Source organism: Danaus plexippus, chromosome 24 (assembly GCF_018135715.1).
Source record: "Danaus plexippus chromosome 24, MEX_DaPlex, whole genome shotgun sequence".
Lineage (NCBI taxonomy): Eukaryota > Metazoa > Arthropoda > Insecta > Lepidoptera > Nymphalidae > Danaus > Danaus plexippus.
Window position 1 is genome coordinate 3,259,539 of NC_083552.1, and position 13,650 is coordinate 3,273,188.

At 30.4% G+C, this 13,650-nt stretch overlaps 1 protein-coding gene across 1 annotated transcript in view; it reads right to left on the reverse strand.

Annotated features, from left to right (window-relative positions):
* The window catches only part of LOC116776051 (uncharacterized), a 30,667-nt gene extending 17,343 nt beyond the window's left edge, over nt 1–13,324 (reverse strand). Inside the window, exons 1-8 of the mRNA XM_061524309.1 lie at nt 13,052–13,324; nt 6,003–6,710; nt 5,106–5,285; nt 4,700–4,851; nt 3,667–3,774; nt 2,833–2,981; nt 2,088–2,191; nt 229–379 (exon numbers count right to left, since the gene is read on the reverse strand). Coding sequence (XP_061380293.1) covers nt 229–379; nt 2,088–2,191; nt 2,833–2,981; nt 3,667–3,774; nt 4,700–4,851; nt 5,106–5,285; nt 6,003–6,710; nt 13,052–13,151 — 1,652 coding nt within the window. The 5' untranslated portion in view covers nt 13,152–13,324. The remainder of the gene's footprint in view (nt 1–228; nt 380–2,087; nt 2,192–2,832; nt 2,982–3,666; nt 3,775–4,699; nt 4,852–5,105; nt 5,286–6,002; nt 6,711–13,051) is intronic.
* Between the last annotated feature and the right edge of the window lie 326 nt (nt 13,325–13,650).

Here is a 13,650-nt window from a genome sequence, read left to right on the forward strand (position 1 = left end):
AATTCGTTTAGAAAACATTATTAACACGTTTTCCTATTGTACTGTCAATAATATAAATATTTGGAAACAGCTCAAAGAAAATTTTTTATTATCCTTCCTAATAATCTAACGTCTATTTACACTTATCACATACGAAACAAATGCACACATGTCTTATATGATCCATTGTAATTTAACGTTTTTTTGTCTTTAATTAAGTATTTGTTCATAATATTGATTATATACTACCTGAATCCTATATCTCCGTCAGCGTGTAACGAGGCCACGTGTGAGGGGAAGTCCCTCGCTTTCACCACCGGATGTGAGGGACCGGACATGCGAGGTGGACGAGACGAGGACACGCCACCACCACAAGCTGCCACCGGGGACTGACTTACAGCTGGGGATGGACATACATACACATTTAAAACATATACAGACGCTTGACATTTGCACACTTGCTTAAGACATCTACAGACACTTGACAATTACGCACTCACTTAAGACATATACAGACACTTGACACTTACACACTTACTTAAGACATATACAGCCATTAGACACTTACACACTTGCTCAAGACAAATACAGACACTTGACACTTACACACTTGCTCAAGACAAATACAGACACTTGACACTTACACACTTGCTCAAGACATATACAGACACTTGACACTTACACACTTGCTCAAGACATATACAGACACTTGACACTTACACACTTACTTAAGACATATACAGCCATTTGACACTTACACACTTGCTCAAGACAAATACAGACACTTGACACTTACACACTTGCTCAAGACATATACAGACACTTGACACTCACACACTTACTTAAGACATATACAGCCATTTGACACTTACACACTTACTTAAGATATATACAGCCATTTGACACTTACACACTTGCTCAAGACAAATACAGACACTTGACACTTACACACTTGCTCAAGACATATACAAACACTTGACACTCACACACTTACTTAAGACATATACAGCCATTTGACACTTACACACTTGCTCAAGACAAATACAGACACTTGACACTTACACACTTGCTCAAGACATATACAGACACTTGACACTTACACACTTACTTAAGACATATACAGCCATTTGACACTTACACACTTGCTCAAGACAAATACAGACACTTGACACTTACACACTTGCTCAAGACATATACAGACACTTGACACTTACACACTTACTTAAGACATATACAGCCATTTGACACTTACACACTTGCTCAAGACAAATACAGACACTTGACACTTACACACTTGCTCAAGACAAATACAGACACTTGACACTTACACACTTGCTCAAGACATATACAGACACTTGACACTTACACACTTACTTAAGACATATACAGCCATTTGACACTTACACACTTGCTCAAGACAAATACAGACACTTGACACTTACACACTTGCTCAAGACATATACAGACACTTGACACTCACACACTTACTTAAGACATATACAGCCATTTGACACTTACACACTTACTTAAGATATATACAGCCATTTGACACTTACACACTTGCTCAAGACAAATACAGACACTTGACACTTACACACTTGCTCAAGACATATACAAACACTTGACACTCACACACTTATTTAAGACATATACAGCCATTTGACACTTACATACTTACTTAAAACATATACAGACACTGGACATTTCACTAAAGTTAAAATAAATGTTATTAACTATGACATTGCTTGAATTTATATAAAATGAAATTCAAATTAGTCTAAGTATTGTCATATAAGTGGCATATTTAATATATTGTTTCAAACAACAATACTACCATTTACATAAATAAATAAATAAATATATATATATATATATATATATATATGCATGCGAAGCTATATAAAAAGTTTTAAATACAATTACATACATATAATATTAATAATTGATAAAGAATAACTTTAGAATATTCATTATATATATATTTTTTTAATTTGCAAGGAATTACATAATGTAGCCTCTTTTTTCATTCAGCTAATGTAAAAAGAACTAAGTTAAACAAGATTATATAACTAGTTAAGTTGATATTTTAAGTATATTGTATTCCTTACGAGGTTTCTTGTTTATATTTAGTGGAGCCCTGGCCGCTCTCTCACCACCCTCTTCCAAGTAATTGTAAGCGGCGCTGATACATTTGCTCACACGAGATCTACATCTGAAATTATAAAATATTGTTTAATAAACTTATATTCAGATATTTAGGATTTTTATGTCCTTAAAGAATCTTATCCTCATATGACATTGGCAGGTACTAAATTATATTTCTCAATATTGCTATATGTTTTCTTTCACAATCAAGGATGATAACTTAGTTGGTTATTACGGTAATTATTTTTCATATTTCAAATTATATATATGTACCAATTTATAGACTGAGAATAATCTTAATACAAGTTTACATCAACAAAGCGTTTTCCGTTTCCCAATAAATATCATACATAATACTATATACTTTAAAGATTTATGAATGATAAACTTTAAATATGTAGTTTGTCAAATCAAAACGGGAGCAAGCACACAGGACTGAAACATGAACAGTCCGATATAGCTGTCTCATTTCAGTAAAATTTCCTTCAGTTAGTATATACTTCAATATTATTTAAATTTTAAAAACAATGATAGAGATAATTGTATTTTTGTTCAACCTCCAATTTGCAGTATTATTCTAATAGCATGCATTAATATAAAAAAAAATACAGACAAATTGAGAACATTCTCCTTTTTTGAAGTGGGTTAAAAATATATAACCTAATGACTTTTGCTATGATATGACAGTTAGTGGACACTGGACAATACCTCCAGTAAACTAGGGCGGCTCCACCGGCTGCTAGAGCGGCTAGTAGGGCGGCAGCCAACAGTGCTGCCGGAGCACCCGGCGCTTCGCCCTCCATATCCGCGATCCCCGCTCGTGCCGCTACCACCGCGCACGACTCACTCGACACATCCTGAATAAAAATTTTGATTAATTTATTGTATCGTAATTCAAAATAATATTAGTATATCCTTATATGACATCCCTCTGACATTATAAATGGGTGACATTGTGAGAATAAATGTTTGTTCCTGTTACACGTAAAATTAACTAAACGGATTTTGATGAAACTTTCCTGTGATGTATGCCTCACATCACAATAAAATATAGACTATAAATTATGTTTACATTAAGTGGAATTTAAACGGGAACAGATAACAAGTGTTGTATGTAGGATTAAGTTAGGTGTCATGATACATGATGCTGACGGCCGTTAAGCGAGAATGTGTTTTTCAACACAACACCGAAGACGACGCTGACACGAGGACAAAATCTGGCGCCTGTACATATATGGATATATATGTGCTAAAATATGCAAAGTAACGTAACGATAACATCAAAATTAGTCATAGCATTAACATTATCTTAGATAAAACGGAAAACAAATTCAATAGAATTTATTTAATATCCTATATTTATGAATTAAACATATGTGTTGCGCGTGTGTGCGTGCATGCCCGTGTGTGTGTTTGAACACATGTATATATTATATATGAAGACATATATGTTGCGCGTGTGTGTGTGCATGTCCGTGTGAGTTTTAACACATGTATATATTATATATGAAGTTATTCTATCTGATGTTTTATTTAATTTACCTTCGGAGGTGATTCCGATCCATTGATAAGTGTTTTCGGCGTCGCCACTGATAAGGTCACGGCGTAAATCTTCACCTCGTACATTGTAGAGTTTGATAAATCCACTTTCTGTAATTAATCGTTTAATATATTTATATATTACAGAAATAACATTTAGATTAATTATATATATATATTTGTAGGTATGTATGTTTGTGTGTGTACAATATAAGTTATTAAAGTTTGTCAAGATTTTATTAAGAACATTATTATTATTAATATTAATAATATATTGTTGCCATTATAAAAATCTCTTCATGAGCAAAAATTATCGAATTCATATACATAACTTTAATATCTTTACCGAGTTTGTCAGTTGAAATGTCTAATCTATAACAAAGACATCAAAGTGCTTCAAATGACACAACGTACACCGTCTCACATGTAGCGGGTAACGGGACACCGGTTAAGTCAATCGTTAAAAATTTAACTCGTGTAACTCGTGTATTAAACACAATCCGACACTCATCTGTCACACGATCTGCTAGCTGAGTACGTATTGTTAGTTTACATTGAACTCTTTAAAAGACATTAAACTGAGCGAAAAATTTCATACATGTACATGTGAAGGTATTCAGAGATTTATTCAGAGATCTTGCTTGATAATTTCTATAAAGAGTTTTGAACTTATAATGTCAAATACAAACTTATGTATGTTTAGTTAATAACTTTTTATTTCAAGTTGGCTAAATATAGTAAAACTCTTTCACATCAATGTTTTATATGACAATGTCTTTTTTACATTCATTCATTCACTCATTCATTCATTCATTCCATACAATTTTTCTAATTTACTTTAATATTTTTGTTTAAGTTTTATAATACATTAATATACTATCAATATATTTACATAACACTACATACATTATCAATTAATTCAATTAAAATAACTATTAGTGTGATGATATTTTCCTTTGCAAGCGTGTGTGTGTGTGTGTCTGTGTGTGTGTGTGTGTGTGTGTGTGTGTATGTGTGTGTGTGTGTATACACTCACAACACTGATCATAGTCTCGATGTCCTCCTTCTTGGTGAACAGCGTGAGTCTGGTCCTCGGCTGCTGTTCCGGTATCTTCCTCAGCGTCACCACGTACTGGTCTAACGAGTTGTTGTACTCGAGAGGTTGACGCCATTGCAGGTAGAGAATACCTGATACATATAATATACGAATATAAATTATTTTTGTTTTTCTTAATAATGGCCATGAAAACTTTACGAGCGATTTTCGTGAAATTTTGTATATTCATTAATGTAGTTTAAAAAAGAATGTATAAATAACCCATAAATGTCATTAGATTTCAATCATCCTTACTTTCAATTGATTTAAAATTCATATATAATAATTTAAGCACCTTTAATGAAACTATACTAAATTATTTTTTTTGTAATAATAATAATAATACCATTCTGTTGGTCGCAGGTCAGGTTGAGTATAACAGGTGCTGATGGAGGTCTAACGTCCGTCAACACGTAGAGGGACTCGGACTGGGGTCCCAGGCGGGCCAGGAGGTCGGACGACATCACACCGGCTAAGGGTATGTTATAAAACGCACGCACCCATATCTTATACGGTGTGAATGGTTCTGAAATGTATACAATATATTATGTAACATATAAATGAGTATTTATATTGCGTAGAGAGGGTAGTTTTAATTTTTTTTTTTATATTTATTAACTGTACTTAGCTATTATGTACATTCAAAGCTGTTCTATTAACAGTAATTGTATAGAAAAAGACTGGGCAGATATAATTTCACGGACCAGTAGGCTTAATATATGTCTTTACGTATGAACGTAAATTTTGAATAAGAAACGGATAAGGTTTCGTATGACGTGTAACGATGCAAACTTATGGTAAGCATATGTTCCCTATAGTGAGACTTAAAGAATACATACACGTTATGAAATTTTCACTAATACGTCTTAAATTTATTACGTTGGAACTTTAGGTATTTCGTTTCAGGTAGCATTCCGTGTTTAGTACAGTACTGATCCTGGTCTACAAATTATTCTGTAACCGTTAGAATGTTGATGCTGAGTAGAGAGCATTGTTGTAATTTCTAATGGTTAGTGCTGAATTTCATATTCATATATACAGTACAAACATTATTTGCTAATATCATCTCGATTTTATTGATGACTAAGAAAGCTGTTTTTTGCTCTTCCACCATAGACGAACTCTAGATCTAGTAAGCTTTATCTCATCTCATCACTGAGAATTTCGAGATTATTCATGTATGAAAAAAAAAACTATCAGTGATCAGTATGAAGATAATTTAGATAATATTAAAAGTACTCACTTAAATTCCTCAATCTGAATCCAACGACTTTAGTCTGGACCCCGGAGGTGTTAAGTAAGGTCAAGTTTTTGGTGGCGTTGTAATTATCTTGTATGCCCAGATCGCTTCTGAACACGTTCCTCTGTTTGATTTCTTCCGAACTCTGAACTGTTGCTATGATGGAATCAGTGGACGCCTTCTTTATCGTCACACCTTCTTCGTAGTATAGAACGAATGCTATTTGCGTTATATCCTTCCGGGAGGGCAACGCCATAGATTTCTTGACGATCTCTATCGGCAGTTCAAAAGCCTGGTGAGTCTCCACACCATCCATACCCTTCTCCATAGTTATCTTCGTATCCGTGGAATTCTCCTGTCTTCTTTTCCTATGCCTGTGCGATCTAACGTCCCTTTTGACCCTATAGTTATCATTATCTAAAAAATCCTCGCTGTACTTCTGTTTGTCACTCTTGTAGAAGTTGTACGTGTAGTCCGAGTCCTTCGACGCTTCCATTTTGTAGTCCTTGCCATCATCGTTCATGGCTTCATCTGCTTGCGTGTCTTTAGCGAGGACCGTCAGATCCGGTTCGGGTTTAAGAGTCTGCCTATCGATGTTTATATCATCATTGCTCTGTCTTTGGACTGTATAGGTGGCTGGCGGGGCCCACAATAAATGTATCTCATCTGATGTAACTTTGTTCGCTGTCAGGTTTTGTGGGGAGGACGGAACTGCGAACAAATATATATTTAGTACATATTCTAACAGACTCATGATTGATATTTGAAAGAGGACTCGTCCTGGGTTGTAAATTATTAAAAAAAAAATAGAAATATTGTTTAATGTAATGCACAATAAAAAAAAACTATATAAGAATATATAGATATACAATAATGGTAAAAAAAACTTTTTTTTTGTTATCTTTGTCACGAACATTTTCACGCGGTCGTATTATAACGCAACCTTATACTAAGAATTCTATATCTTTACTATATAAAGCAGAAATTATACAAAGTATAGATTAAAAAAAAATAATAATAAATCAAGATCCGTATAATACACCAATGTTTTATACATACGCATATAATATTGTTTTTCCTTAACCCTATCACTGAGAGTATAATTAAATTTATTAGAGGGACGAAACATCGTTTAACATTTCCGTCATTTCTAACTGTGGAAGAACTTTTTCACTGTGAATTTCTATTTAATTTTATACAAAGCAAAGATTAACATATCGTTTTCAAATCTATAATATACGAAACTAACTAAATAAACGTTTTATATATATTAACGATTTTATACCTAAATTATAATTTCAGTCTCGTCATATTTTAAATATTTTAGAAAAAATATTATCTAACTATAGTTTTTATCTGATCCAGATTTATTTAGGACGAAATCATGTTTAATTTTATTATTACTCAGAAATAAAATATTGAAACTAAATTAAAAGTTTACATTATTCAGTAAAGTAAGTTAAATTATTTTTTTTTACCTACTAGATCTTTTATATTGTTTTGTTATTAAAACTTAACAGGATGTAAATAAAATTAAATAATCCTGAAAATAAAAATACATTTGCTGTATGGCCACCCTATTCACTATAATAGTGGCTGAACCCTGCCTCTGTGATAAGGGTTTTACGTCCCCGTGACATCTTATAGTCAGAACGACTTTGTTTATAGCAAAAATAATTGTAACATGGAAAATATTCAAAGTTGTACGTTTCACAAAGCAAGTATTTTAAAATGTTGAATAAACAAAAAAATAAAAAATATTTTTTACTTCGTAACAATTTAAATAAAATAAATATATTAAATCAAGCACAAGAATTATATGCTAGCAGCTAATTTTAAGCTAGGTTCATAGTATGTCAAAGTATATGACCTACGTTGACCTTAGCTCAATTAACAATATAGGTTACAAGGCTCGCTAAACTTGACCTAGCCTAATATCGACAGCACAATGCTAACCAGGTAGCATATCAAGAGATCGTCATCTTAGCGTAACACACAAAAATAAAATTCTATATTCAAAGCGGCCTTAATGCATGTCAAATGAAATCTTGACCTGACTTTATATAAATATTATCTGCAGTTTCGCTTTCCATTCCACGTTTTGTTCGGATGTGAAATTTAAATATAGAAACTTTATGGTTGTTAATTTTAATCTATGGCTGTTTATTATTAAACCATATTCTAGATACTGGAATAAATTTAAAAATATGTACCTATAATTTTTTTCATAACTAAATTTTTGTATGTCTTATGTACAACTAGAATTTTATTTTTATTTAGTAGGTATTTATATTAATGTCTTTATATCTGTAGCACTTAGATCATATTTTTTTCTTTGTTATCGCCATCTTATTATTGCGATAATATTTATTTCAATAAAAAATTACATTTCTAACAATGCCATGCTGTCGAGGAATACGCTGTTCGATTTATAAATATTTTTGTTAGAGTAACCGGCTTCAAATACTATAGAGATTTCATAAACAAATAAATGACGTCATGACAAATTGTGACGTCATAATAATATCACAGCACCATTTACCTTTGTACATGAAAATCAGACAGCGTGAAAAGTGATTTGCAGGACATTCTTCAATAAAGTTCTAATACAAAGATTAAGATTAACACAATATAAACATATCAAGACGATTTAGTTTTTAGGGTTCCGCACCTAAAGGTTCGAACGGGAACTTATTACTAAGGCTCCTTTGTCCGTCTGTTACTAATAAACCGTAATAGTAAAACTATGTAAATCTTCATATGTAATGTATTTCGATATCATATCCATAATATTCTATCAAAATAAATATTTAAGATTACTCCCATACAACAAACATAATTTGTTTGCTCGTTTTTATACACACCAAATAGTACGGAACCCACCGTGCAAGACTTCGACTCGAATTTGGCCGTTTATTTACTATTTTGTAATTAAAGCACGAATGCTATAAGAAGTAAGAGGCAAAATAATATTAACCTATTAAAGTAGTAGGCGAATTTTCATATTCAATTTAAGCGTGAAATCGATTAAAAACTATTAAAAAAAACTCAAAGTACCAGAAAACAAAAAAAACAACACGTCACGTAACAGGTACTAGAAACTTATACTAGATATATCCCGGAACTTCGCCCGCGCACGCGATAGTTATATTTAACTCCTACAATATGATTTAAAATTATTATTTATACATTACACTTATCTAAATTCATCTAACAGTTTTTGGTTCAAAGACTAACAAAGGTTTTTTTTTTTATACACATATACATCCGCGCTTACTCTCAGTTTTGGTATTAATTAATATACTCTCTATCTCTCTCTCTATGTTTAATAAAACAATATATATAATACTGTTTTATTAAGTACAAAAGAATATTTAAAAGTATTATTAATTACATTTATGTAGTATAACAATTAAAAAATCATATATACCGTCGAACTGAGAAACCGCCTCCTTTTTGAAGTCGGTTAAAAATATTTATTTTTAATTATGTTACGTATTGACAATTGTACTAATTAGTAACAAGTGTTTGTCAAGACATGTCTAGAACATCTAATAATAAAAACAACATAGCCGGATGCTGGGTCTATCTTCAAATTGTTCAGACGATTTGATAGCACATTGATTCATACATAACATTATGTTAAATCATTCTTTATCTAAATCATATCCGTTTCCGCTAAAAATGTAATATAGACGAAATTAACATTAATACAAAAAATATATATATACAGAGCTAAACAAAAAAATCACAATCTAACAATTTTTGACAATTTTTAAAGATAAATCATTTGATTTTAATAATGTTGAAGGCTAGACAAACTTTTTAACGGATGGCAACGTGAAAAAATATTTTTTTTTTTATTTATTAATCGACGATTATGTATCTGGGACACACAATAATCATGAACGTATTTAGCTATCGTAAAGCTTTCTCAGCGATAATAGTTTCTAATGGAGCAAACCGGGGAATAAGGATTATACTAAACGACACTTACACTTGTAAAAAAATTACAAAATATTTAAAAATTATAATTATAATAATTATTATTATTGTATGTAGTATGTTGAACTTTAAAACAAATTATATTACTTGCGTTAACTTAAAATTAAAAACTATAAAAAATAATATTACATAATTCTCTTTAAGAATAGTATTTGTAATATTAGAATATTTTTTTGGTTTCTGTAAAAATGCGAAATGAACGACTTCCTTATTTCATTTCACAGAATTTATAATAATATAGATTTAAAATATTTGATACTATTATATTTTTTGTATACAAATAAAACGTCTAAGCACAGAACGTGCGAGTGATATAAGCGTATCTGGTGAAACACTCCTATAAAAAAACGTTACTAACAAGGAAAAAAACAAGAAAAAAAAAATCTCGAGATACGAAATTGTTAACAAGATGCGAAGTATGGGAAGTGCATGCGGGCCACTAATGGCAATTGAGAGAAACGTAATGGCCTCGACTTTCGCACACGCCCCACAAAAAAAAATACGCAACACCATAGAAAGCTCATATCATTTTTAATTGTCATAAAAAATAATTAGACTCTTTAACTTCATATCAATATGACATAACAATAGCTTTCATACCACTTAAAGAAAAAAATAAAAATAAAATTGATAATAAAATTTTCGGTAGCACCATTATTTTTATAACCTGTGATGGTTGTATATATTGCGATCGAAAATGGATCTTAATATTAAGTTAGTATAGTTTCTATTGAAATGTACGTATAGCCGGCGGTATACCACGACGTGAGTCATGGGCTAATGGAAATGACCTTCCTCTCACGTAACCATACCCTCATCGTCTTGACAGTTCATGTGATTTACACTGTTTATACAAATTGTATCTTAAACTACTCTTAAGTCTTAGAGGCATATAGGATAATTTTATATGTGTAATATGGTATGCCTAACACTACTTGTATCAGGAACTAAACACTGACATCGGATAAGCTGCAAATGTAAAAGTGAAAAAATTATGCAACTGAACACAAATAATATTTATATTTAATTAGAAACATAACATTTATATGACCATTTTTATTCTAAAGTATTAAATTTATAACACATATTAGGATGCACACATATTGAGTGCTAAATACTGTATTGCATCCCATGGGAACCCCTATATTTGTCCAGCGATGGACAAATTAGGACCGATAATGATCATGACGATTGTTTACCAACAGGCGGCAAAAAAATTATAATGTGTAGATATACATAAATGGAGTAAAATTTATATATTAAGCTCCACTCATTGTTGGAACTTACCAGATGAAAAGGTTAACATGGATAGTTCAAAATAAGACTAAAAAACACACATATGAAATAAATTAATGTCGAAAATTCATTATTACTATAACTCTGCATCACTGCTATGACTAGACTGCTAGTACTCTGTAGACTTTACATTTCAGTATATTGAGGTTAACATGCCATAAACAAAATCTGCTTAATTATGTCATATTAAAAAACACAATGGTTAACCAGTAATGTGTTATTAATAACATTGATGATTGATATTACAGAACAATATACAATTACTGGCACAAAACTATATAAATAGCTATTATAATTAAAAAAAAAAAACGGATACATGCTGTTTATTTTGGTCCTTTGTTAACTAACAATGTGGAAAATTTAATAGATATTAAATGAAATAGAATAAATATATTTACAATCTGCCTAACAGCAAATACAAATTGATTATAAATTAACAATAAGTTTCTTACATCCAGTCAGTGTTACGTAATGATTTGATATTATTTAAAAAGAATAATGATATAATAAAATAAATTTAATTTTTCAACATGATAAAACATTTGTTCTCTCGTTGTAATAGAGAACAAAGGAAATATCTCAAATGCATCCTTTTGTTGTCTTATGGCCTACTTTACAAAGAAATATCATGGTTTGATATATAGGACAGGAAAAAGTACAAATATTCTTTTTCAGTCCCATCCATGATTAAATAGTTTTTTTTTTACAATTAATATATATATATATAGATATCATACACTGGAGCAATAAAAAAGACTTAGAATATAGAAGACTTAAAAATATCGAAGCCACTTAATGTAGTCTATAATGTGGTCTTTTACATATAGACATACATATTTAAAAAAATATATTTGATACTTGAAGGTACTTCAATTGTATAGAAAACCTGATGAAAACAGGATTCAAACCCATAACTATAGGTAGTTATACTCGGGTATAAACAGTTAAAATTATGAATTTACTTAACAGCAAAATAAATAAATTCATACATCTTTTTCAAATATAACACATACAGTACAAGGTTATTACAGACCTGGTTAAGTACTGAAAATATTTCAAATATGTAAAAAATGCTTGATAAAATTAAGTGATTTTTTATTAATACTATTTTAAAGTAAAAAAACATAAATTACAAGTATGATTAATAATAAAAAAATATAATAGAATTATAACTAAAATATCATATAACATATGGGTTGTGAAATTTACATCACTATCTTGATATCTATAGATATATTTTTGACCTCTCAATTTTTCTGTGTCATATATATCATGGACATGAAAAATGTTAAATTTTTTTGGTATTTCCTAGACAAAACCTTTATTTATCGACAAGATAGTCAAGTCATGTCTAATTATATAAACACTTGCTGTCAATCTCATTGAATCAATGTACACACAACAAATGCGATAAAAAAAAGCCAATAATTAGGTAAGTGCCTTATTTTTTAGTAATTCAGACGTGGTTTTATTTCCAATTTTGTATGTAAAATTTAAATCTCTTATAAGACTTATATGTGGCTATGATATGGTGTGATTAATTACTTTATAAGCTTTCAAGACCTGATTATTGAACGGAAGTAATTGTTGATTAAAACTTATTTGAAATCGCGCAAATTTTCTACTATCTGTAATGAATTTTAACTGGATAAATGACAGATCATATTTATAGGCGTGAACATTTACACAAAAAATTTAGTTATAAGTTAAAACTAATATGAACAGAGAAACCTTTAATTGTTTATACTTACCATAAATTTCCAGTATTTCGTTGTTAGTCCCAGCATTATCACAATGAACGCACAAAATAAATACAATAAAAATGGCTCCTAACGTGTAGTGAATATACATCTTTATAATACAATTTACACGAAGTTTCCGTGTAAATACAGTTCAAACAATATTAAAACACCACATTTTCACTTTGAATTTACATAGAGTTTAATAGTATCTTGTATACTAGTCATTTATTTCCTTTAATTTACTTCCATAAAGATGCCATCGAACTGAGACCCCGCCGTCTGTCATACGTCTTGTCAATAAACAATAAATGTTGCCATACAAAAAAGTATTCCATAATCTCGAACTTATGGCTCCTTTACCAACAATATTGCTAATCTACCCCATTTGTATTTTACGTTTTCGGTTAGATTATTGGATAAATTATAGTATTCTGTTTAAAACTGTAATTAAATATTTCTATAAGAATAAAGAATTTATTAATAATATCTTAATTTATTTATGAATGACATGTAAGATTAAGAAACTTATATTTTGCATGAGATTTAAGTATCCATTTTTCTAATAAAGCAATTTATCATTTTGGCACATAAGTTGGCTTTTAAATATT